Source organism: Fopius arisanus, unplaced genomic scaffold (assembly GCF_000806365.1).
Source record: "Fopius arisanus strain USDA-PBARC FA_bdor unplaced genomic scaffold, ASM80636v1 scaffold00094, whole genome shotgun sequence".
Classification (NCBI taxonomy): Eukaryota; Metazoa; Arthropoda; class Insecta; order Hymenoptera; family Braconidae; genus Fopius; species Fopius arisanus.
The window spans coordinates 296,613-324,348 of record NW_011887833.1 but is presented as its reverse complement, the minus strand read 5'-3'; the positions used below and the strand labels follow the sequence as shown (position 1 = coordinate 324,348).

The 27,736-nt window shown below is 39.6% G+C and overlaps 1 protein-coding gene across 5 annotated transcripts in view; it reads left to right on the top strand.

The window, feature by feature from the left end:
* Window positions 1–18,269, top strand: part of Dll (Distal-less) — a 36,691-nt gene extending 18,422 nt beyond the window's left edge. For 4 of the 5 annotated variants that reach the window (XM_011311915.1, XM_011311912.1, XM_011311914.1 and 1 more), the window contains exons 3-5: window positions 16,502–16,652; window positions 16,959–17,271; window positions 17,433–18,269. In XM_011311915.1, the coding sequence (XP_011310217.1) occupies window positions 16,502–16,652; window positions 16,959–17,271; window positions 17,433–17,451 (483 nt within the window). In that variant the 3' untranslated portion in view covers window positions 17,452–18,269. Of the gene's footprint in view, window positions 1–16,501; window positions 16,653–16,958; window positions 17,276–17,432 lie in introns of those variants that run through there. The other variant, XM_011311913.1, reaches the window with a different exon arrangement.
* The last annotated feature ends 9,467 nt before the right edge of the window (window positions 18,270–27,736 follow it).

Here is a 27,736-nt window from a genome sequence, read left to right as displayed (position 1 = left end):
TGAAATATAAAGAGTGGGACAAATGAAGCGTCGATCGGGATGGCGAGGGGACAAAGACAAACGTTGGAACGGTTCCTGGGAACCACCTGTGGCTCCCTAACCTCTACATAAACGCCGCGTCACGCAACGTCATCGATAAATAATACCCCCCTTTTCTTCTTTTTTCCCTTTTATTTATTTATTTATTTATTTTACGTGTTGTTGTGGAAATCGAATAACTTGTCCTCAATTTTCGCATTTTTTATTCATCAACTTGGAAATAGAAATGAGGTAGTTCGGCAAACAGTCTATCGTCGGTGTAAGCCTGATCGATTGTCTTCTGATATGTAAATATGATGAACTGAGATTTATTATTGCCAACAATCCATTAAATTAATCAATAATTATTTAATTAATCAAATGAATTCGTTGGAGTGACAATTTTTCTACCGCATACCGATTATCCAATAATTTTTCATGCATTTAATGAATAGTAGAAAAAATGGGATTTCCAATCAATTGGTGGAGTCAAAGTGCGCCGGATGTTATACCTCGGTATAAAAGCGAAGTTGTGCAATATCGCATGTACGGGAATCACTGGAGTTGGAAATGCCGTAAAAGCCGAACAGAACGTCAGAGGACAGAGCAGAACAGAAAGGAATAGATCGAAAGAAGGCGGGCAAAAGAGTTAGAGTTGTCTTGACGTTTTGTAGCATTAAAGTTGCGCGGTGCTTTATGCGAGGTAGAGGCCTCTTACGTAATTCCCTCTTCCCGGACACAAGTACATGGTTATAGGCCCATATACCAGTGCTTCTTGGTGTGCACTCGTAGTGGAATTACTCGCTTCGAGGTATTTCAGAATATGGTGAGATTCGTCATCTGATGCCTCGACGTCATCGCGGTTACAAATAAGTGGAATTATTGACTATTTCCACAAGAATTTTTCATAATTCACCCACAACCCCACAAAATCATTCCTATCAATCATAAATTCACGAGAATATTGAAAAACCCAATTACCTTCATGATTTCGACAATTTTTTTAATTTAATCTATCGATCATAAAAATTACTCGAATATTTCTCAATTCTTCACCTTTTTTTTTTCTCTCCCACCCATTTCAATTTGAACTCTCTATAAAAGTACGGATCGATCCACCAATGGGTGGAGGGAGAGAGGGGGAAATTCGATAAAAATGTAAGCGTGCAGGAAATCAATATTAATACGCGTGTCTAATATTTACGTAATGCAATCCGTCAGAGTTAGTGAAAATCTCGTGGCCCTCTTCTCCGTCAATCAATCTGACATGATAATTGACGGTATTGACTCCTTTTTACAACACCCTCTCCCTCCCTCCCTCCCTCCCCCCCTCCTCCCTTTTCCATTCCACCTGTTGACTCCTGAATTTTTAGTCAAAGTGGTTTTTACATTGTAAAATTATTGCGTTTAATGCCCGATTTATCCCGAAAGCATCAATTATTATTTATCGCGTGTTATTTATCATTTATTTGTACGCTGGATATTATCTTTGGGTAAAGAGAGGTGGTGAAGGTGCGCCCTTTTTAACTCCAGTGAATTTTTGTGGCGGCATTCTTGCCAGCATAAATCGCCGGGGGCCAATTAAAAACCACGTGCTCTATCGCATCCACTAATCGATCGACGCTTCTTCAGACACACGGAGTTGCTTTATTTATTTATTTTTTTTTCAAATCGAAAATGCTGCGTCTTTTGGATCTTGAAAATTAAAGCTGACTCTATATCCCTTTTCCCCACATCGCAATAAATTATTCAACAGGAAATATATTTAGTGTTGAAAAATTGCATCCGCAATTTTCGTTCGAAAAAAAAAACGAAATTTTCACCGAGAAAATCACATGAAATATCTGGAAAATTTATTATAAACAAATGAGATTTTTTTTTAACGTTATTATAGTAATTGAAGCAATAATTTCTCTGGATTTTCAATTTGAAAAACATTTTTTCCTTTTAAGTTCATAATTCATTAAGGATAGCTAATGAATTTTGTGATAAAAAATTGAATTATCTATTTGTTAAACAATTATATTGAATAATAGATCAAGGGGCATAGCTAGGAAAAATGTTAATTGTGACACGTGGAATGTCTTTGGAACAAGTTTCCAATCCCATCGATCACGGGCGAGCAAAAAACCGAAGGAAAAACATGAAAAATCAACACCAACATGAGGAGAAAAAGTAGCACGTAAATCTCGCAACTCCACTCGTTTAAGGAAATAAGATGATTCGCTCTCACAGAATATATATTCAGATTAGGCTACTGCGATGCAGGATTAATGACAGGTTCAATATGTAATTCCCCATCCGACTGGCAATTGAAAATGTATTTTATGTACTCAACATGTTGCGGTAAAGTGAGCGGTCTGGAATTTATTGCCATTTGTTGAAATAAAAAGGAGACTGTCTTTGCGGTTCATCATATCACTCCATGACTAACTATTTTTCCAGTGAAAATTCAACAGTCAATCAATAACTATTCACTCATCCCTAATGCACTGATAATTCACTCGTGTTTATTTTGGTTTTTATTTATCGGTTATATCGATATCACGTTCGCTACATCGTCGTTACATGTGTAGACGGCTTGTCGTTTGAATATTTATGTTCCTCCGGCATAATGTTTTCAACTTTCTGTCGTGGAACGGCGCGATACATTCTGCGGGGGGGAAAAAACACCCCGCCATTTGATTTATGAGATAAAATCGACAGTGCGGCTTAAATTCCGACAACTTTCCTCGGCGAATAACCACCGGTCTTTTCTAAACTTCATTTCTATTAACAATCTATTAATAATTATCCAAAATTAAAAAAATCAGCATTCACTAAAATTCTGGAATTGAAGAATTGAGACGCAAGGAAAAAAAATTTCCCAGAAGCAGACACCAGACGATTTTCCCTGTGCACGTCCTAATGACAGGATCACGTGTGCAAGTACGTCGAATTACCGTTCCCCAGTGGTTGATAAAAACACCCGGGAATAAGTTATCCACACGACGCATCGTCCCTGAAAATAAAAAAAATAAAATAAAACCCGTCATTCATTGTTTCCCGGCATCTCCAACATCTCCAATTCTTCAGCACCCAATAAAGATGACGTACCGTGGATGTTGCTAATTCCATCGATAACTAAAATCATCGTAATTCGTCGCACTACCGTTTAAACGATCCATTAAGTCATTAACCCGGTGGTTAATTACACCCGCGATATATATTACCTGAGCTCAACATTGTGCCTTAACGACTCAATGGTCAGGCCCTCGTACCCCTCTTTCGTTCCCTCATCTATGGAACTTTAATGCTATCTGTATTTCATCTCTCTCATTGATTTCCATCTCTCTCATGCACACGCGCATTTTATTCTACAAAACCAGTTTCTACGATTATCCCCCTTTTTTTTTTACGCGGTCGTCTCTCCTTCAGTTCCACGGCGGCTTCTTCCTTTGATTCTGCGGTTGTATCGATTATTTCGAGTTCTTTTACCGATCCCGGGAATAGAGTCACCAAATTATTTCTCCTCCGAATAAAATTACTACCCGGAATTTTACGATTCTTCCGGCATGTCTGGGGTGGGGGGTCCATTCAGAAAATTGTTATGAATATGTTTGGGATATCCATTCATCGGACGAGATTGAGTTCTGAGTTCTGACCTCTAGAATTACGACATGAAGTTGCTTTTAACCGCTCTTCATTCTGATTGGGTCGTGAGCCGCGTGAAGTTGGTGTTGGGAAAGGCGCGGGATTTTCAAACTTGAAATATTTTTAAATTATATTTTTTTATTTGCAATTATCGGTTCCAATCATATTACAAAATTCTTGGATTAGATAGACGCCGCCTTTATGATCAAGTCCATGTAAAAAAAATGTCCGATCGTATTACATTTAATTACGAAGTCGTTCGATTCGTACGGGACTTGGCGAAATTAATTGCCCTGTCAAATTATCTTCATTATGAAGTAATTTACCCACTCCTTGACTCGTCAGAAGAAAATTATTATATCGCAGTAATTATCAAATAATATTGCTCTCAGACAGAAATTTTCACGAAAAAAATTGAACTTTCCAGAATTTTATCTGAAATGGAGAATTTTTTTTCTAAAATCGCTGGAAAAAATCACAATTGCGTACTTTTTTTATCTGTCCACAAAATTAGTATTAAATATCGTTTGAGACGTATCTCAGTCTGATTTTTCGACTGCGCCTGAACACGAAATATACGAATAGCGGTATAACACGCTCATAGGTATATGGGATGTTCCAGTGTGGTACGCCCACCATGGGTTAACCCAGTGATTCTCATCCTGCCCTAGTCATTGCGATGTACCTGAGATTGCAAATTGCAAAATGAGATTAATAAGAAAATTTCATCAAGAGCACCTCTGCAGCTCGACGGGACCGGCGGATGAAGCGCAGTCCAATTTTTGGTAAAAGGAGGTTCCCTTCGTCGTACTCGTTAAAAAAAAAAGGGGTACACGAGTTTTAATGCGTTCTATGGCCTTGATTAAGAACCCATTAAACGAACGGCGATTATTCATGGTGGGAGGACAAACGCCGACCGAGAAAATTATCCGAAACTTCTCGCAATTCCCTTTTTTTTAAAAAACCATCGCGTATTTTTTGTCACCGTTTTTGCCGGCATTTTGCTCACTCCAAGCCCCCCATTTTATTGAACATAAAAAATAATTTATATAACCGCGGATTTTTTTGTTTTTAAATGTAGATCGATCTGAAGAATTATTGATTTTATTTGTGCAGGCCCAGTGTCTTTCTAAAAACTGGCAGATGATGGGAATAAATTATTTACAGAGCAAAAAAAAAGATAGGAAAACGGTTGACTTCGAAAAACTATAAAAAACCTTTTCACTTAGCTCACGTCACGCAACCGGCATTTTTCGCAAAGTCTCGGGTAAAATGTGCGGGCACCTGCAGCCGACAAAAAGCTCCGTAAGACCACGATGGCACCGGCAGAAGAACCATCAAGACCCCAAAGGAGACAGCAAAAAAAAAGAACCAAGAAATAACGAGAAAAGAGTCAGTGAAACGGGGACAGTAATGAAATATATCTAATTGATCTGGCGTCGGCCGGGAAAAACTGCGGGTAAGCAAAAACAAATCGATAGGTATCGATACAGCTCACTCGAGCGAGACAATAATTTTATTATCGATTTTATTATCGATTTTATTACAATCAGATAAGCCCTGAAGAAACCGTCATGAGATTGGCGATTTTTCAGGGAAAGGAAAAATAGTTTAAAAATATTTTTTGTTTGAATAAATCGATTTTTAAATGGGTGAGAAAAACCACTTGTTGTCGTGTGGGAAATCTAGTTATAATGACTAGATTATCCCGTAAATTATGGTAATGATGATCCTCCACTCAGTTAAGGATCGCTGCTCGCGACATGATTAGGGTGACCCCTAAATACCGTCTCACACTTGTGTAATTCAGATACAAGTCGAGATAATCCCCCGAAAAAAAAAAAATAAAAAAAAATAACCGGCGCCCCGTCGCGTCGCTCGAGCTTCCTCACTTCACATTTACATTTGTCTCACATCACTGTAAAAAATCACTGGATTTTCAAGTTAAAATTCATTCATAAAACATAAACATCACCAGCACTGAAATAAAGTGGAATACGACACCAGATCCCGTGACTCTGGGTTCGTGTCGATATTCAGTTTATTAACGTATATTCCCCGATCTTTTCCATCTTCAATAGAATTAGCTCGAGGTGTAAACCGAGAAGTTGAAGAATATTATTACATGGGGGGAGGTAATTCAATATGCATGACACGAAAGCTTCATACCTTGCGACGAATATTTCTCTTGCGCCGAAAATCAAAAGAATATTTTATAAAAAAAAATACCACAGTATTTATAAATAAATCGTATACATTATTTATAATTATTTTGCAAAATACGTACGCTAATTGAATGCTAAATGTCGAGAAGTGCTTGAGATTAAAAAATTCGGAGAGAATGCGAAGAAAGTGAAAAAGTAAATTTCTCAAAACGAAAGACTTTTTTTTTTGGTGGAATGGTGAAATGTCGGAAGGGTAATTCCTTCTTGAGATACCGATCTGACCATAATCCACACTGACCATAAACACGTTTCCATCCATCCCGTTTGCGTTACATGTGAGAAGGTAAAATAAATAAATGGCGTCCGATGTTGAGGCCACGTTATTTCGCCTTCCTCCCGCAGGTTGCATACCGGGTGTTCACATCCGTGAAAACAGGCTTCGTAAATACGTACGTTTTATGCATCAATACCAAGTTTTTCCCTCCCCCTTTATTTTTTATCCCCCTCAGCTATTTTATTTCCATGCCAGTCATAGATGATGATGGATAAATAATACGAGAGATCGACTGCGTTACTCATACTCGTTCAATCACGTCAGTATGAAAAAAAAAAAAAGGAAGAATCAATATTCATGGTTTTAACCAGTACCATAACCTCAAGGATTAAAATCTTAAATATTATCTAAACAGTAGTTAGTGGGAATAAAAATATTCCGGTTGAGTTGCGCTTGATTGGCAGTTCGGTTTTATTTATAATAACTATTTGGCATTTTTTTTCTCTGTCAATTCGAACTGAAGATAATCGAATAAAATTTTATTTGCGCCGATCTGCGGTATTTTAAATGACCGAGTGATAATTAAAGTGATAATTAAAATACATTACGCGAAAGATTGTTTAATGGACGAAATGATCATTCTAGGCTCCCATCAATTTCTACTAAATCAACAAACTATCTCATTTCCCAAACATTCAACCCGACAGATTAAGAATAATTGTACATGCATAACTGTCAGTGTTACTTGAATAATAACAGTAATGTCTCACCCGACGTTGATTGGAGCTGCAATTACGGAAATAATGTTACCACAACAATTTTTTTTCTATTTCCCTTTTCACTCTAGACATCAGTCGCCCCGAGAATCAGCATTTGAGAATTTTTTTCAAAAAAACGTGATGAGTCCTTTTGATTCGGAATGGGAGCATTCGTCAAATTTGAAATTCCCTTTTTGGAGAATGACAAAAAAAATATAAATTTCGATAAATCGGTTAGGGTTTATCGAGTATTTATTGAGGCACCAAAAAGGATAATTCTATTGTAAAAAATAAGGAGTGAAAATAAATTTATCAATATTTTTGGATAATTTTTATTGGATTTCTCACAGTATTCGTATTTTCATGTGAAATATTGAGCGTACGAATCCTCCCCTCGTGAAAGTTTCACACCGATTTCACCGACACGTTGGATTACTCCGGACTTTCGGAGTTTTGAGGTGGATATCGGCATTACCCAGCACCAAGGAACATCGCTGAGAAGGTTATAGACGCTCGAACCATAAAATTTTCCCCATAACTCAGGATACGTGAGGCTATAAAGACGAGAAGCCGTGAATTTCCATGGCAACTGTCAGAGCAACCGGTATCGAACAGCCGCTGCTCTTACGCGAAAGATAGTAAAACAGTGTAACGTCTTAGAAACCCACTTGATATTTTCCTCCGTTGGCTGTCGTAAAACCCATTTCCACCGGTAGAGGCATCATACTCGAATTCAAATGCCTCAGTATTTTTAGTTTTTTTTTTAACCGTCCAGTTTATTCTACCTTCTTCGGTGTTTTTACTTCTTTGTTTTGCTTTGCCGCGGGAACACATCACCTTGCGCTCACTTGTACACTTCGCTCCTCGTTGTGTTTTCTTTCATCGCTCCTTCCGCCTGTCTTCTACACCAACCGACTCATTCGAGGTATTTCTACCCTCTTCTTTTTTTGTTGCTCGCCTTTTTTTGCCGATCTCGCGCTTTTGCTTTGATTCGAATTTTTTTTTCCAAGGGGCAACACTGATTCCCCTGTTTTGACCAGATGTTGGGAACCCTGAAGAGGTTGTTTTCTTCTAATTTCTGGTGATTCGAGGGAGTTACGTCTATATGCCAGAGTGGCAGGATTTGATCATTTGAAGTCTTGGTCATCATGATGGAAAATAATCCGGAAAAAATTGTCCCTACCCTTTTGGTCTGGTTACTGGGTTCACAGGGGAATCCCCATAAAGAGCGCCTGCGCGTTGGCGTTTATATCGAGAATTTCAGGAGTGACGTGACAGGATTCGAGAGCCCCATCGACTTCTTGTCTCGCATATGCGCGCGCGCTCTCTCGATTTATTGGTCGCGCCTTGTGCCACGTTTTATTTCATATTCTCTCTCCCACTCTGTAATCCCCATTTTTTTTTTATTCATTTTTGGTGCTCCGGATTGGCCGGAGAACGCCGTCCGCCCCAGTGTCACGGTGAAATTGACCGAGAAAAAAAAAAGAGAGAGAGAAATCCAACACAGCTTTCGAGCTCCTGGCCAATCAGCCGATTCTCCAGCCGTAATCGATACGATGATGGCACTCGAATCGACTGTACCACGTAATGATGGCGCCCTTGAATTCTCCAGGGATAAATTCATCGCGGAATTCATCCTGAGAATCGCGGAATTCATCCTAAGAATTTTTCAAAATTTTTAAAGTACCCGCCTATTCTACGATTGAATTTCAATTTCAGCAGAGAAAATTTCAAATTAATTTAACTCATATTAATAATATACATAAATAATAATTTTCTCTGGAGACGACATACGTCGAGCGAGTCAGAGGGCGTTGATGCGTGTACGAAAAAGCGCGCGCATGTGTCCAGCAAATAAACTTTTACGTACCTGGGGTCCCCCGGCATTAGGGAAATATTCAAATGGGGGAAATAACCCACGAAACAGCAACCGTAACCCAGAGACCATGTGTGTAGATACATGTTGCCCCATTGTTATTCTACCGTGAAAACGACTGACGTTGTTACCTTTTATTAGCGTAATTCGTCCTATTAAACTGTTTCACCCGGAGCGTCCAACGGACCTTTTTACCGCTTCGATAATAAATTAAAGAACCTGGCTGATTTATATTCCCTTTCACCCTCGATTATGTTCTAGAGGAGGAAATTATGGAAATAGGGAGGCATTTAAATTTGTCAAGCTCAGATGGATGGGAAAGATGGAGAAAAACTGAACAATGACGCGACAATTCAGGGATTCAAACAATTTTATTATGACCAGTAAACAAATCTTATTCATTGTTCATTAAAAAAATATATATTCGTGATATTGAACTGGTGAAAAATTTCAGAAGGAATTCTAAAATTTTCCAGTCTATCGACTTTTTAAATAATTATAACTATATCTAAAAGAACACGCGCATCTCCGCTGTCTCCACTCACGCAACAAACCGATTTACCACAACATGCGGATATTTCCACGATGACGTAGTCCCAAAGAGATTGATCGACCAGTGGAAGAATGCCACAATCCACTAGGCATGGATGTTAGGATTAAAAAAAAAAACCTTTAAAAAAATCACCTAGCGATTGAATTCCACCAGATGCAGGAAAAACGATAATGGAATTCCATAACTGATCGGTAAAAAAAATATTAAAAAATTCTTGGAATACACGAGTGCTTCGTCCAATTAAAAGTGAAATAACTCGAGACTGAAATGATACACATTTAATCGGATGATCGTGATTAACCTGGACAATCTCGTTGGAGGCGTGAAAGTATTTAGGTGAGTGGCAAATGCGTGTTATCTGCTCGATTTCCCGTGGTTTTTCAGTTTATGTGGGTAACAGATAATGTAAAAAAGGCTATTTGTCAGCGGGTGTGCCACCAGTGGATTGTATCCTGGATGTAGCTTCCAACTTGGTGTTTTATCGGCATGTGAATCGCTGGTCTCTATCTCACTGGCACCTCACCACCCACCAACACTATCAAATCCACTGTACAAACTAAATACTCTCATGCCGATGCCTTTTTTCAAATAGCTATTGTTGACTTGTGTGTGTACTTGTCTGTCTCACGTGAGGCCATTGTTTCGTGTTTAGTGGCAAGGTGAAATTATGTAACGCGAAGAAGGTAGATCTTATCACGACTCTTGTGAGCACCGTGCCTAACTACGACGCCGTTTTTAGTTGTCTAAATACGATGTTAATGCCGACATGGGATTGTGTACTTTGCTGTTGACAAATCGGTCATTGCAATTAACGCCATTGCAATTAATGAAACATGGCGCCATCTGTCGATGGGCGAGATATCTGGTGCTAGCTCGGGAATTTTTTTTCGTTACCCGGTAAAAATGCAGTAAACGGGAGAAAATTTCCGTTTCCCGTGCGCCACTAGAAATTCTCTCGTAAATTTCTCTCCCTGTGGAATTCCAATTTTTTGTTCTTCTAACATTGTTGGTGAGGTTATGTTCCAGCTGGGAGCGGCTCGTATAAAACCCGTCGGGTTTCAGTGCAAAAACTAACATTAAAAATGACAGAAAAAAAAATTCAAGAAAACTAAGTACGCTATGCACACGCATCGCGAAGCAGGACGACACAAACCCCCAAGTGCAGTTGGGTGTAAACAGCACGAAACGGGAGTTTTCTCGCGTGGCGCGAACGTATATAGATGTACCGCGATGTTCGGGGAAAAAAAAAATGAGGGAAGATGCGAGTCGCGGATAAGGTTTTTTGCGGGCCACAGGGGGATGTGCACGCTCCCGTAACTATCTTTGCGGTCTTCTAGGCCTGACTCGCGTGTCTCCCTCGTGAATAAGGCATTGCCGCGGCCCCCAGTGGATCGATTCTCATCACCGTGGAGACATTTTTCGCGAGAACGACGCGAAAAATCTCCAGTAAAAGCGGAAAATTGACTTGACGCTAATTTCTAAAACATCTATTTCCACGAACGTCGACAATAACAGACACTCCAAACTTTCTCATGCCAACAACAGAATTTTCAAATTATTTTTTTTTTTTGTTTTTTTTTTGCGAGTCCTGAATTTTTAAACAAGCATTTAAACGATATTTTGGAAATTTGGGGGAATAACATTGCTTGTCGGTCTCTGTAGAATTCCGATATTTAAAAAAAAAACGTTTTGGCGTCCCACGACGGAGATTACAGGACCGTGACGTAAATTCGTCGAGCAGCCATCAGGAGGAAAGGAAGGAACGTCCGTTCCGGTGACCGATCCCGCGCCTCGCCCTCCCTCTCAGTCTTTTCCCTTGACGGACATGTGATGCATCGCGATATATCTGTCTTCTCGTTTTTTTTTTATCCTGCAAGTAGCTGAGAACCAACGAGTGTTTATATTCTCTCCGCGTCGTCGCCGTTCAATTCATCAGCCAAAACGCGATGAAGACAAAGACCGAAAAGAAAGAACTCTCCAAAAATATCAGTATTCCTAAAGTATCCGACTTCTCCTTTTTGTCGATTTCATAAATACCGATTTTATAAATTATTTGTCCTCGCTCGCGGAAAGGGTGAGCGATTTCTATTGGAATGCCTAATTTTCCGCTGTCTAGATCCATTTGAACCGAAATCGGAGTTAAAGAACCTTAACCCACATAACAAGTTGATTTCCACATGACCCCATCCACTTCAAAAGTTCACGCCTTATTAGCGTGAATGAACCAGTGGCGTGACAATGTATGTACACTGTTTTCCCTTGTGTTAAGCTGCATTACGTACTCACTGATGGTAACGAGATAGGCAAGCGCAATGGTGCATCAATCTTTTTGTTGCAAACTCAGCGAATCAATTTTAGGCGTTGAGTACAACGCTAGAAGATGTAATAATAATTCTCATCAGACTGACACCAATTAGAATTATTCAGAATTGATAATTTTTTCAATATTTCGAATCGTTATTTTAATTAAAATTCGGTAATAATTTTCAGCTACAAAAATTTTGGTGGGAAATTCCGCAGAGGTTGTAAAAATTCAGTAATCGCAGATATAGAACAAAATTACTGAACGTCACGGTAGATTTTCCTATGTTTATCTCGGCGTAGTCGAAAAAACAGTGAAGGCATTTGGTCGTTTCGCCTCCGGGGAATTTTCTCTGAGCTGAAAAATAAAATGAAATAAAAATGGAAAAGCCCGAGCAGCCGGGTAATTTAGCGAAATGCGAGCGTTGGCTTAGTGGGACGCTGACCATGCTGGAGGAACGGCCATCCAGGGGACGAGGAACTACACCTCGATGAGCACGGCACGACATTCTCCTTGTCCCCCTTCGTCCTCTTCAATGATGGGACTCCCCCATTCTCTCTCTCATTTACTCGACTATCTGTCTCACGACCTCCTCCACCCCCTCATGGATACCCAGAAGAGCCACATCCCTAGCCTCTCCTCTCCTCGTCCACGATGTCCACCACGACTCTTCGGTAAACCACGATGATGACGCTCGCAAAGCGTGACGAAGGTATCCACCTACGAAACGGGAGTATATTCCATCATTTTTTTATCCTCTCTCTTTACTCTTGCGAGAACTGAGATTGCTGAGCGAGAGCCTGAACAAGTCATAATCGAGAGACGAAGGTTGGAACGTCATGGGAAAGGCTGAATGTGTGAATTCCAGGAGTTCATCAAATCAGAGTCAGAATTTTCAGCTGAAAAAAATTCTCCCAGCCGGGATTTGAACCTGAATCGCCTGAGTTCTAGCCCGGCGCTCAGCTGCCTGAGCTATTGACGCTTTAGGGGAATTCCCTCTTTGGGAAATTCTTTTTAGAATAATTTAAAAATAGTGAAAAAAGGGGGAGAGAATAATAATATTTGAATGAATAGGAATATTCTTGGAACGTCATGGGAAAGGTTGCTTCTGTACACATCAATAATTAGTTAGAGAGGGTAATTAGGACACGCGACACACGTAAATTGGGGGAAGGAAAATGGGGAAATGATTGAGGGTTACGCGTTCAAACGAAGAGGGGATTAACGAGGGGACACCAATGCCAATCCTTTTACCGTTATTTAATTTCAGATCCTTTTTACTCTCGGAATACTCTTTCTCGCGAGTTTTTTTTTGCCCACCATTTTATCGGGAATATGAGGAAAATCTCGGAGATTTATGACTTCAGCTCTGCATCTGATTTCGTTTCATCGGGTTTTAATGAAGCTCTCGTTGGAGTTCGGTGAGAGATGACAACCGCTGTAGTCAACATAACGAGGAAAACAGGAACGGAGATGTGTGGGGTTACGCAACAACTTGCGTTATGAATATGTACGAAAGTAACGAATACTATGACGGATACAAAAGAGAAAAAATTCTGATAAAGGAATGACGAGAGAGGTTATGTGCGGCTGCGCGTGTGCCATTGTTCGAGTCAATGGGACGACACGGTGACACATTGCGTTACTTTACGTGAGCGTAATCGGTAAATCATGTGATTTACGGTTTTTTAGGTTTCAATTTAGGTTTTTTTGTTGAATTTCCTTCATGCCTGGGTACATTCATTCCAAATATTACGGATTTTTTCCACAGACATTTTTTACATGGGAAATTTAACATATTCATTACCTCGATGTGGATCGTTAATCTTCAATAACTCCTAACCAAATGATACGATTTCGATGAGGCAAGTGTCGTTTTTTTTTTTTTTTTAATTGCCTTTCACTGTATAAATGACGAAATTTTTGAAATATTGCGCCGATCTCCTCGGCGCAATTTTCAATGTCATTGCGCTCATCGGAACCAGAATATCCGACAATGACTCATGATTATGTAAACAAAAACATTTACCAGGACGCTCATGCTTTATCTCTGTCGCGTTACAATCACATTTTCTGAATCTTATTTTTCATTATTCTATAACGTTTTTTTTTTATTTCTTTGTTGTATCATCATGGAAGCGCGCTTCGTTGGCTCACAAGTATCCTCAACACTCGTTTGAATCCTCTGGTATCTCAAGGTTATGGAAATAAATATTCACCGTAAGTGCATTCGCAAAATTTTCGCTGGGAATGAAGACGACATGAACAAAAAATTGGAATAAAATTAAAGTGAATGAGAATAGTCGGACAGTTTGGATCGCTGAAGGCACTGCGCATCACTGATGCTACGCAGGAAGCCGAGGTAGAGGGCATTATGAATTCACTCATGCAGGGGAAAAAAGGAAGAAGGGAATGCTGACATAACGAGTGATGAAAAAAGACAAAATACTTTGAACAATAAAAAAAAAATCGAGTGAGACTTTTAGTGTCACTTGTCTGTTTTACTTTCGGCTAATTCGGTCCTTTCAATACGTCAAAACACACGGCGGGGGTTTTATCCGAGGGTTGACTACCCTCCATTTTGATTTCTCCTTTACCCCGTCATCAGTCAAATGACGGATGGTTTTACGAGATGGATCTCACTGGGTGATACTGTGATTGCTTATTCTCCATAACAGATTAGATCGTGGGGGGCCACGAGGGACATGCCCCCCTCACATCAATTTATATTGATTCATTTATTTGTTTGGGAAATAATTTTCGAGATGAGATCTCTAAAATATCCAGATATATTTCATATATTTCTCATTTCCAATATTTTTCTTGAACGATTGATTTAAATGTGAGGAAATTGTTCTTGTCACTTGTTGATGGTCGGAGTGAATGAAATGTTTGCGGTTTTTCACGCGACCGGACAAAATCACTGGCTCGTGCCCCTCCACAAAGATGTAAATTACCTTATTATCAAGTTCTGTTATTACAGTCATTAGATACGTCATGGAGTTGTAAATACACATGTCCGCGTTGATTCACACATCGGCGCTGATACTTTATTCCCTGTCAGCTTTTCGTTGAGACTTTCTCAGTGGATTAAAATTGTGTTATCTACGATCGAAAATTACTTAATCTCACCTTGGTACTTTAATCGAGTAATTATTGTGATCACGGGTGAGTGTCTACCCACGAATTATCACGATACGTGCAGATTATTTACAGTAATTGTGCATTATTTTTTCTCGATCATTACAAATTTTATTCTACCAGGATAAATTTAACATTTAAAATATAAATATTCAAATTTTTTCAAATTTTCAATTCAAATTCGATATACAGTGGATTGGTAAAAATTCGCAAATCAGGGCGGATGAATTTCTGGATATCTTTTGATAATTGCATCTTCTCAAAAGTTCACTCCGGTAAACAAAAAGAGATTTAGTGAAGTGAACAAAAAACTCCCATTACCCGGAAGTTCCTTAATTCCACCAGAAAAATATTGTGCTTCCTCGTCGTGCACGTCGCCAAGACAAAACGACAGCTTGAAACCGTGTATATAAAATCAGTCTGCAGTATATAAAACCGAGGGACTGCGGCATACGGTATACCCTGGAGGCCACGAAGATACGGCTGGTGTATTTTTAATACACGAATATTCCGTCTAACCGCTCTAACTTTTCACGGATATTTGCATTAATTTTCTCCGGTGCTTCCTCGATTGCAGGTGCACAGAAAAAAAAAAAAACACTTGCGATTTGTCGCATTTTTTTTCAGGGATGAAAAAATAGAAGCTACAAGTTATCAAGGCAAAATATTATCTATTCCATCGTCGGGTTGACGTATGCAGAGACTGAATATCGACAAAAGGCCGGTTATAGCCTCGGGGCGAATCATACCTTCGTACACTTGTTCGGGTCAAACTGTTGAGGCATTGCTACATCGCTCCTGCATTGTATAGACAATGTGTGTTTTATGAACTCAAGGGTGATGGGGAAAGTAGAGTAAAGTGTAAAGGACATTTGCATGTCCAGTGACGAATTTCATTGAAAATAATATCGATTCCGCGGAATAAATCCCCGCGAAAACACGAGGGGATTATTTTAGAAAAAAAAAAATGCATAATTCGGTTCTGGCCGCGTGTCAGTCAGTCGGTTGGTAACTTTAATTAACCGAGTCGTCTTCAGAGGTATATGGTAGAAGGTGGAGCTGGATGGCCCGCGGAAAGGACGTCAAAACGAGTTCATTAAAACTCTGGTCCTAAGATATGTTCCTGAAGAAGAATGAGGCATGATGAAAAATAAATGAAAAAGAAAAATGGTGGAGAGAGAAATAAGGACCAGCGCGGCATTGTTTCAAACTATCCGTTTTACTCTTATACAAACTGGGATCGAGTAAAGAGAGGGAATCCACGCGCTGCGTGCCGGTGCGAATAAATCTCCTTCTAATTGCTCTTGTTTGAAAAAGCGAGATGTTGCACGGTCCCTGGCATCCGACAAAGGGCCCTCTTGCCCTTATATTTTCGTACATTAAACATCCAACTCCCTAGGTTAATGCTATTTCAAAGAGTGTCCGGTGCAACCTGACTTTTATCGATATTTACTGCCGTGGGAGACGCGTGTTACGTACGAACATTTGTACGATTAATTCTTTTAATTAATTGCCGGATTACCCGCATTATTCATCCTCCACTGTGAATTTTTAATTAATCTACATCCAGTGGATAGTACTGGAAAAATTGGAAATCTGTAATTAAATTTTCACTTAATGTAATTTTTGGAAAGCTAGAAATCCATTTTTTATTATCGAAAAATGACGGTTTGATCGATTGAGTTTTTATAATAATTATAATAATTTATTGCTTGAGGGTGTGAAGTAATTTTGGATGGACTGGTGAATTAATGGATTCTTTTATTCTTGATTTGATTCAGGTGAAGATCTGGTTTCAAAACAGAAGGAGTAAGTACAAGAAGATGATGAAAGCAGCACAGCAGGGTGGAGGTGGTGGTGGACAACACGGGAGTCTTTTGGCCGGTGGCCCATCGCCTCAGCCTGGACAACCCGGGGGTCTTATGCAGGGCGGTAAGTCCCATTCAAATCACCAACAACTTTCTCCAACCCCAAGAAATTTTTTATCACAAAAAAAAATGGTGTAAAAAAATCATTGACTGAAAAATAAGGGAATAATATCCCGGGTAAAAAAAAAATTGTTACCGGAATATTTTTTCCAAATTTTCAAAACATTTCTGGAAATTTTTTTTTTACCCGGAATGTAAAATTCGATTGGCATGAAACAGAAAAATAGTTTGGCCTCTCTCCAGGCAAATAAGTGGACAGAATGAAGAGGCAGATTGTCTGATCGATTTTTCGTGTTTATTTTTGTTGCAGGCGGTGGTAGTTCGGTATCGGGCAGCCCGACGACGGGTTACCTGGGTGGAATAGGGGGTGGCGGGGGTGAAAATACACCAGGGAGCTCGACCCCTGGCAGTGATATGTCACCCCAGCACAACGAGAGCCCACCAGCGCCATCATGGACCGGTGAAATGAAACACCATCCCCATGCACACGCACCCCCACACACCCACCATCATCCCCATACGCCTGGACATCATCCGCCTCCGCCACCCCCGCCACCCCATCACGCCGGATACATGCCCCAGTACTCGTGGTATCAAGCCGATCCCAATCCTGGATTACTCACGTAAGTTCTGAAAATCTAATCCAAAAATGCATGTCAGAACGTAAGATGATAAAGCTCGGATCATTCAAAGTCAAATCCCTTGAGTTAAATCGTTTGAAAAATTTTTCAAAAAAAATTATTCGTCATTTCCGTGTGAAACATAACGTAATTTTGAATTTCAGGGTGTGGCCAGCGGTCTAACATACCCAGAGTTTCCCCTAGGCTCCCTCACCGGGATTGAACATAACCCCGAAATCGGCAGTCTCACGAAGGAGGTACCACAGCGCCGGTTCCATCATCTGCGGAGAACAAGATGTGAGCGCCCCTCCAAAAAAATAGCAAAATGGTAATAAAAAAAAAATGGTCGATGATTCCGCAACGAGTAAAAATTCCGGAATTCAGTCGCGTTTATTGGGTTGGCCAACCTGACCCAGTTGGGGTTTTTTGAACTCACGGGTCACCCACCGGGACAAACCGAAATAAAAATCCTGAAATTACACACAGAAGCAACTCGTTGCACAAGCGTATCTCGGAGGAAAAGAGTATGGTCTTGGGGTTTGCTTGCGGCGGTTTTGAATTAATGAAATCCTAATGACATTTTCGTGAGCGAAACGAGGCAATCGCTGTGGCGCGAGATGTAATCAGTGTCTGTAGTTCCCCGTTCTTCCTCCACTCCTCCCTCTGTCTTTTCTGTCTGTTCTCCCGGATGAGGCAACCTCTGGATGGAATTGACCGAAAAAAAGGTACATCAGGTTGGATGAGGGAAAAAATTGACTTCACGGCGCCGGGACCTGTCTCCCTAGCTTCATTAGCGTCGTAAGGGAACAAAAAATAGAAAAAAAAATATAGGAACACACCTCCTTTAATGCTTCCGGTCGATTAACATTTTTTTCAATTTTTTGATTTCAATGGAGTGACTGGAGACCCGGAGTTAAGTGATCCTTACGTCTAAATTTTTATCTGACGCCAGGAGAAAAATCCATTTGATATTGAATTCATTCTCGAGGGGTAAAATATATTCAATATTTATCAATTTAAATTTTGGATCCGACATGAAATGTCGAAAAGAATTATTTTCATTCGAAAGGAAAATTCCTAGAAATTTTTCCATTTTTAAAATTCGATCTGAATTCGAAAATTACGAGTTGTGAACCAATTTTCATTATATTTTATCTCAGATAAAAATTGAAACTTTCCCCACGAGCACTGGATAATTCTATGTCCATCGAGAGAATGAAATGACTCCGAATGAAAATTTCCCATAAAAAATTCATCTGGAATTGCCGGAAATCGATTTAACCTCCGGTGTGTATTTTTCCAGAGGTAAATTTCCCCCGATCCCAGTAGAATTGAAAAATATACTCACAAAACAGTATAAAACACATGAGTTTGTATTCCCAACCGAGTAATCTACAGTCAAACGTAAAACCATAATTCTTTCTCCCCCGGTGAGAATATAATGCGGCATTACCATTTCTTCAATTGCATTGATTTCCGACGGAACTAAAGAAGGAAAAGAACTACAATGTGCAATTCTAGAACAATAAGAACAGAGGGAGGAAAATTCCGCGTTGAGGGTGAGAAATTCAATGTGAAAAATAATTCCAACCCCAAGGGGAAGTGCCGATACGTTTAATAAATCAAAATAAAAATTGCACACGCACTCTAAAATGCAGATCGTAGCAATCGTACAAATGGCGTTTATCCTCAAGTTAAATGCGGCAGAGTAAATAGTAATGAAGAATTAATGGAAATTATCCCAACCTGAGAATATCCCCAAGACCAAACGCAGCGTCGGAAAAATATTTTATCCGTTGAAATAATTTTCTGAATACTCTCAACATACCAGACCAATCAACGCGCTGAAAAATTTTTCAATATTTCTCTCCGCGTCTCAATTCGCGGGTTATTTTTACGCGGTGCGGGAATAAATGGAAAAATAAGGGAAATAGGTAAATGGAGTTTGACCCCGAGGGTCGAGTAGAATTTTTTCTAGCGTTTACTAGCGTCCTGGCGTATTTACCTCCGAGAAATGAATTTGTACATAAGGCGCCGGGAGCCCAAAACAATTCTAGGTATTAAGTCATTAAGTGGATCTGTGTAAAATATAACTTTGTGATCTAAGAATTGTATAAATAATAATAGTTGTAATTGATAAATAAATGATTAAATGAGATACACGTATATAGATTGACCTCATCCGAGAGTTACGTGTTTTGATGATGAGGAAGAAAATTTTGAGTGAGCGGATATGATGAATTATTATTGATGCTAACACGAGAGTATGTGCACGTGGCGAGAGAGCAAGATGTTGTCTATTATATGGTATTATAAATTAGGAAAAAAAAAAGTCACCCACACTCCTGTCCTACCCTTTCTCTCGATTATCCATTTTACCATCACCCCCTCCAATTGTACTCTGTTTTTGTAAATCCGATTTTATTTTGGTTTTCCTCTCCGGCGATCAAGTGAACGAAAAAAAAAATCGTATCCCTCCTCTTTAACATAGATGTTATGGAAGAAAACTAAATACCTTAACTATCATTATTATTGTATAAAATATGAATAATAATTAATTAATTCAATTTAATTGACATTGAATCCGATTTATTCCAATCAATTTCCCAGTTATGCGCCGATTTTTTGTGGTAAGTATGAAGTTTTTAATTAATTATTCAATTCAATTAACTCATTCGTCAATTTTTTCATGTGTTAATGAAATTGAAAGTGAAATCTAAATCGAAAATTATTAAACGGACGTTTTAGGGGAGTTCAATGATGGGAATGAATAAAAATTCACTCGAATATTGATTGGCAGTTCTATAAGTGCGAAGTACTTCATTTGAATCCATGAATAATCGAAGTACATGTCTCCTTCATTGTACACACCTGGAAATTCCTACATACTGTACAGCCGTGGACAACTGTAACACATTTTTCAACAATTTAAAACATCCTATGCACACACGTTGCCATCACTTGCTATTCGAGTTAATGAAAATCTAGAACAATTGAAATGCCAATGGCCCCAGTGACCGATTAGAGTCCGAGCTTTTTCAATCATTGATCATCAGTTGCTGTTTGTTTAACCTCAAAGAAAAAATTCGATTGCATTTAATTTTACATTACTATATTTGTATTGATGCAATAACAAGTGGCTAGAGGTACAATTTTAAACTTCACGGCAATTTTCCTAATTCACATGAATTATTTCATTTTCATAGCAGACTCTCGAGATGAAAACAATTTTTTATAATTAATATTAATTTCGATGATATTATTGTTGTCATTCTCATTTTATTTTCGGGCGTTTATTCGGGGTGAATAGGATTCAATTAATTAATTAAACTTTGTCGGAGAATAATCGACGATAAATCTACTTCTTGAATGGAAAACAATGTACGTTAGTCAGAAAATATTTTTACCCCGTGAAGGGAATAATTGTGATAAACTCCTCTTCTCTTCTCTAATAAAAATCCGTCTTTGAGACTGTTAACGACTGACAAAAGAGTCGAGTCTATTCGGGAGAAGGTCTCATTGAGCATGAGAACTGGTGCATAATGCGAACAATAGCTGAAAAAAAAAGGGCATTTGTTACTGGAATTTACCGAGAGGCTCCTTCCACAGATGTGTGTGAGGGATCTTCGAAAGTCTTCATCTTCCGAGAACATCTTAAAAGATTACCTCAAGTGAATGGAGTAGTATAAAAGTATTTTTAATGTATCCACCGACAAATTTAATTGTTCAATAAATGGCTGCTACCGCTTCGACAATTCGAGGAAGAAATAAAACTGTACTTGACGTTTGAATTTGCAGCTAATGATTTCGAGGAATCATCATCCCGATTTATCATTATTTATTTCCGAGTTTTAATGGAAAACTTCCGGTTGAAATCAGTGGGATCCGACACGTGTATCACGAGACTGCAGTGACCAATCGACCTAGATTACCATCGTTGTGTCGAGACTTCCGTTTGATAGATGAAATGAGAGTTGAAAATTGGGAATCACACCGTGAGATCTTTTTCTCGGGTCCACAGATCGGGCCCAGCAAAAACCGTCCCTTTTTTTCCATAAAAAAAATATTAATATGCAGATAATTTTTCCTCGGTGTGCTTTTTCGGGTATGATCTCGTTTTTCAGGAGGTCGATGATTTTTTCACCGGTGCTTGAGTGAGTGAATTCGATGGAAAATGGATCTCACTTTTTGGACGGTGGAAAATGGCTGATCTATTCGGGGACACGGGGTGGAAAGCGACGGTCGACTGCTAATTTGCCATTCCACGCAGCAAGAAGGGCGTGGCAGTGTCGCGCATGGGGTGGCCCTTGCTCGTTTACGCGACATTGTCCCCCTCAGCAACCCCTGAGTTTCACCCACTGTCTGCTCAAGTGCCAGTCACCCACGTACCTCTGCTCCATCTCCCATTATTATCCAGTACCAAAAAAAAAAATCTTCACGTCATAAAAGGTCATACAAATGAACAGGAATTGCTCATTAATTCATAATATCGATAAACCGTAATATTTCTGGATAAATAATATGGATAAATAATATGGAAGTCCTCGAAATAAACATTAGAAAAGCTCGAAGACACTTTGGTTTAACCGAAAAATAATGCAAATGGGAAATATCATTGAGTTTTTTTTGCCATCAAGTGCCCTGAGGACACGAAAAATTGAAAGGGAAAAAAAATCTGTCCAGGTGGTGGACCAGTGAGGCCCGGGTGTAGAGTACAAAGCTTCAGCATGTCGTTATAAACGTCAGGAACGGACGTAGGGGACTCCGCCCAAGAGATCATATGCCACGCAAGGGTTGGACCACGTGTCACCCGGAATTTAAAAAAAAAAATCACCCCCTACGTCCGTCGCGTCGTTGTAAGCCCCTCGGAGAATTATTTTATCAACAATTAATTCATTCCACTCACCTGATTCTGCAAAATCCATGATAAAAAAATTAATTCACCCGAAATAATTGAAAAAATGTGGAATTTATTTTTATTTAAATGTGGAATTGTTCTTTTTTTCTTCGCCAGAGAAAAAAGTCGGGAAAAATTAATTTCCGGGATTAAGACTATCGGCAGCACATCTAAAATACACAGAAGTCGAATTCCCCAAGAGTTCATCTTTTTTTTTTCTTTTAAGAAAGGTTTAACCTGTTCTAAAATAAACAGATTACGGAGGGTTGCTTTTTAAAATGTTGAGGCGTCACTCGAGCGTAAGGAGACAGGTATTTGAGGACGCACGACTCGACCCCATGACCCACTCGAGATTTCGTGGCTCTTCAGGTTCTTATGAAAGGGCTGGTGACACTAATCCACACGCCGACGTTCAACCTCCTATTCCCCAGGGGACTCAGATCACTATCTACTTTCGAGAGGGTACATCACCCTCAGGAGGTAGAGGTTCTTCTGGTCAATCCCCATCTCCACCCCCATTCCCTCCCCTTTTACGTGAATTTTCTCACGATTGGAACGTGCGCAAGCGCCCAGCTGCCATAAAAAAAAAATATAATCGAATTTTTAAAACTGAAATTAAAAAATTATAATCTGGAGTCCATTCCTGAGAAATGAATAATTTCTGAGGATATTATATTTTAATAATAAATTATACATAAATTTATTTATGTTAGATTTGAATTTTTCGCGCGCTCTTGCAGCGCAAACTTCACCCGACTGGCAGCCAATGAGAATCGAGGCTATGACTTCGATATATTTCGATGTAATGCTTCATTCGACTTCTTCCCACACGAGATCAATAAAAATGTGCGTTGGAATGCTCTCGACTGAGTTCTGCCCTCTCCATTGAAACTTCACATTCGAATTTTTTATTCATTCGCGTTGTGCGCACGAGAGCATTGTTCATGGGCTTCCGGTAACCGGATATCGCGGTGCACATTGACATTAATTTATAAAATATTCGCGACTCTCTCCACGCCCAAAAAACGTCCCCCACCCGAGTTTACTCTCTCCCTCTTTCTCCTTCATTTCCACCCCAGACAGAAAGCCCACACGCCCTCTATTCTGTTGACAATCTCGCATAAATTCCGTTAATTCCATTTTTTCATAAATAAAATACCAACTTAATTATTATTAACATTTCGCTCAATATTAATTCATTTGGAAATCCAGGAAAATTGATGATAAATCATTACGATGATTATTCTCACAGAGAAAATCCTTCAATTTATTACCAATTGTTTTTTTTTCTCAATTTTTGAGAAATATTTTTGAGAAAAAAAAATCGGCCGAAATAATCGCCCGATAAATTTTTTTTGCAGCGATAATTTTTATCTCATCGTGATAACATTTCGTAAATATTCCAAATCGAATAATAATAGTGTAATCCTCTGTTTCATACCAGCGGGAACTCCCGGTTGATTAAAAAATTTCGATAGGGATCGAAATCCGTTGAACACAGAAGCCCGAGTGTAAACTCGAAAAGGGGGTGCACACCGGGGGTTAAAAGTAAAAAGCCAGTCTGGTCTCCAAACAACCCCTGGCCACCCCGATAACGAAAGAACATTTTTTTATGAGACGAGGTAACGCCCGGGATCACAGTTTCACTCTGTCATCTCCTCCGATTTCAGGGTTCGCACATTTTCTCGTCTGCGACACGCGCCCGACTCCACCTCCCACCGACCAAATAGCAAAAAGCCTTTGTACTTCATGAAGGACTTCCTTTTTTATCCATTCATATTGTATTATGTACTAGACCGCCAAAGACGTTTTTAAAAGCCGGTGGAATTTTTTTCATTTCGCCATTTTTTTCTCACGAAAAAAATTCAGATATTCAATGAACGATTTTATTTGACTTTCCATCACATCATTAATCATTAATTATTTTGTCACACTTTATTATATTTGTGGTGGGTTACTTTTTGTTTTGTTTCAGGATAATTATTTCTTGTTTAATTATTTTTTTTTTTTGACAAGGTACTCCCAGGTAATTATCACTAGAATGATTACTCGAACGTTCAAATGGAATTGAGAACGAAAAAAAAAAATAAAAAATAGATCTGCATGAATGAGTGAAACGAAGACGCTAGCACACGCGACTCGAATGTAATTGACGCGCCGTGCAGTTCCCGTGGTGTACAGAGCTGTAGTACATTTGCAGGCTGGGTATTACCCTTAATGAGGATTCCATTAATTACACTAATGAATCCCAGAATCCCATCGGTGAATCCGCGTAATCAGGCGAACTAGGAATGAAGTGGAAAAATTCATTTTCCCTTGGAAAAATTTTCATCTGGAATAGGTGATTTTTCACATTATTTTAATCTCAAGGAAATTCAAAAAAATAAGTCAGTGAAAGTTATTCCTTTGGAAAAATCCATTGTGTCTTTTTCCCGAGAGGACAAAAAAATCCAGTGTTTCTGAATTCAAGGACAGCTCGTCCCGTTGTCTTTCAGTACATTCGAAAGAACTTTTGAGAGAAAAAATATTTGTTCGCAGCCGTGCGTGAGCACACGGAAGTTCCATTGAAGTGAAAAAAAAAAAGAAACTGAAGAAAAAAACGAGAATTTAGTGGCGAAAAAAGGACGGAATGTTTCTTGCGGCAACAATGAGCCATCAGGGCTTCGTCCGGTGCGACTCGAGAAATCGCGTGGGTTTTCGAGACTCTACCTTATAACATTTATTCCCTTCCTCTTTATTTTTCACCGAGTGCGTCTCGACAGGCTGCTTCCGACCTTCGTTACAATTACGTGCAATTAAACGACGTGCAAGTCCAGTAGTAAAGGCCTCAAAGGTCGTCCGCATATTTTTGTCTTGAAATGCAAACTTGAGACAGCGATATTAAGGATGAGTAATTCCCCAGTGAAATGAGAAATGAAATTCATCGGAACCGTTCAAAGCGTATGGCAATATTCGAATTTGCCGCGCCGGACCTACAGCGCCACTTACGTACGCAACGCATGCGCGAAACTCATTTTTTTATTCATCCCGCGAAAGTCCATTTTTCCGAATTTTCTGTCACATTTTCCTTGGGTCAAAAATTCTCATCGAAATTACAAATTTCATGCCTAACCTACCACTTTGAAACCCAACTCTTTCCCAAAAATGTCAAAATGATCATATCATCCCTCACCAAGTCCAAATGGTCTCCACGAAATATTGGAAAAAAATCCTGAGAAAACCCCGTCTCTCCCAGAAGAGTTGGATTAGCGAGGGTGGTGAACACATTCCCCCAGTACCGGGTTTTGGGCATTAGCGATTACACGGCCGGTGGCGCCCATACATCGAGTGTCCCGGGGTGGAAGTAAGCAGACAAAATGGCCACGCTCGGTCTCACCCTCTCTCACTGAAGAGCCTTTTTTTTCTTTCCCCATCGACTCCCTTTCCTTCCTCAGTCACCTCTTCCTGCCGCTCCTACGAGGATGCGAAATAGAACTAGAGCGCACGGCACTTTGTCGTTTACTCCAGGATATATATACGTCCCCAGAAGGCACCACCAAGAGACAGGAAAAATCTATTCCTCATTCTTTCATGTTTTTTTCCGTCAATTTTTCGTCTACTAAAAAAAAATATTCCGAAATTTTTATTTTCAAGATGGCGGTGTCACCACCTCGTATTTTTAATCAATCATCAAAATTAATTGGCTTCTTCATATTGTAATCTGCTCGTTTCATCCGGTTCTTGCAAAATGAACAATTTTTTTGAACCATGTTTCGAAAATTTCCATCCATTATTAGCGCTCTGGTACAGATACGAAATAAGACTAGAGCGACGGCACTTTGTCGTTTACTGGAGTTCCTCTGAGAAACCGGAAAAATCGATTTGCCTTTGTTTTCCATTTTTTCCCTCCCTTCTTTGTTTCACAAAAAAATGCAGAGGACTTCCGGTAGGTATGAATGTCGTGCGGTTATTATTCATGCAGCGGTATGTATTACTAAGTAGCTTATCCCTGTCACAGCGAGGACACCACAGTGTCATTCCCCTCTCAGGGAGCACAATGGGGCGAGATCCTCGGGCAAATCCGATTTTCAAAATGATCGCGTTAAATGCGACCCCGGATTTTCTATACCCCGGGGAGAATAACATGTTACAGTTGAGGGGGTCGTGTGCTACACAGCGGTCTATGTTTACGGATTTAACGTTATGGGTTTTGTAGTACCTCCTGGGGTGAGTTGGAGATGACAAAAAAAATAGGCGTTGTGGGAATTGAAGACTGAATTAGGGCATATCACTGTTTTCATTCAATTACCTGATCTCCAACGCTGACGAAATATATCCGTGAATTATCAATCAATTAATATTGTTCAAAGAATGGCGTCACAAATATAATTGAAGATGGCGACGCCACCATCTCGCATTTTCAGACACTCATTAAAAATAATTGACTTGGTTGAATCACCCTCACTTCACCCCATTCTTTTCTTCTCGAGTGAACATTTTTTTTTCATTCATTTTGCAGGAATTTTCATGAGTTTTACTATTTTTTTTCCTTCTCACCTTTTAATGCTTCGGAATATTTTCGACAGCATCGAAAAAAAAAATGATGGGATAGATTTTCACATAAACACACATGAGCATCGGCATTGGGGACAAATCCGCTCGATCCATGTCACCGGTTTTACGCTCCGACGGACTCGCCTGGGCCTCTTTCGCACACAAGGTCGATCCCGAAGAATGGCAACTGTTCGCCTGGATTGGCCTCACTTCTCTCTCTTTTTCCCCATTTTTGCGGACTACATAACGTGCCATCCATTCTCTCCAGTAGCGAGCATCAATATATGGATGCAAAGAAGAGTGGAGTGGTTCTTTGAGCGCCAAAATGAGCATCCCATGTTGTGAAAAGGAAGACTCAGGGGAAAATGTACATAAACACACGCGGAGAGTTCGAAGGCCGATGAGCAGAGCCGCTTGAAGAGAGGAGGACGAGGACAAACCGTATTGTTACCGTCAACGATTGTGATGCTCACCTGACGTTTTACCTCCTATCTTTATGCTCGTGGGAAGGTATCTGAGCATCCTCCTGTACATGAAGAAATGGACAGCATTTTCTCGGAGATTAGACCAAGTGAATAGAATCAATGAAAATCAATTGATACTTTCGTCACGTGTCCCTCCATCAAGGCCATTGTAAAATCTTTGGCGGATTAAAAAGAACAGCAGTTGTATCAAGATGAAAATCATTTTTATTTACCCAGATCAAATCACACCCAAACGCAATTAATCCAATATCCTCTGGATTATGCGATGTTTTGAAGGCTGAGTCAACTCTCAAGATTAACTGAGGCAACCGTTGACAGACAAAGAATCTAATACATACACAGGCGCATGCGGACAATTGTTATCTCTCTCTTAGGCCTCAATTTAACGTCATACTTTGGAGACACCCCGTACCTACCCAGATGTTTAAAAGAGCCAGAGCAACTACTCAGTGCAGTTGATGTGAGCCGCGTATCACGAGAAGGAAGTTCAATTTAACCCAATAAAGGACAATCAGAGGCCGACGGCGGACCAAGAGACCGAGTACCTCTGGGT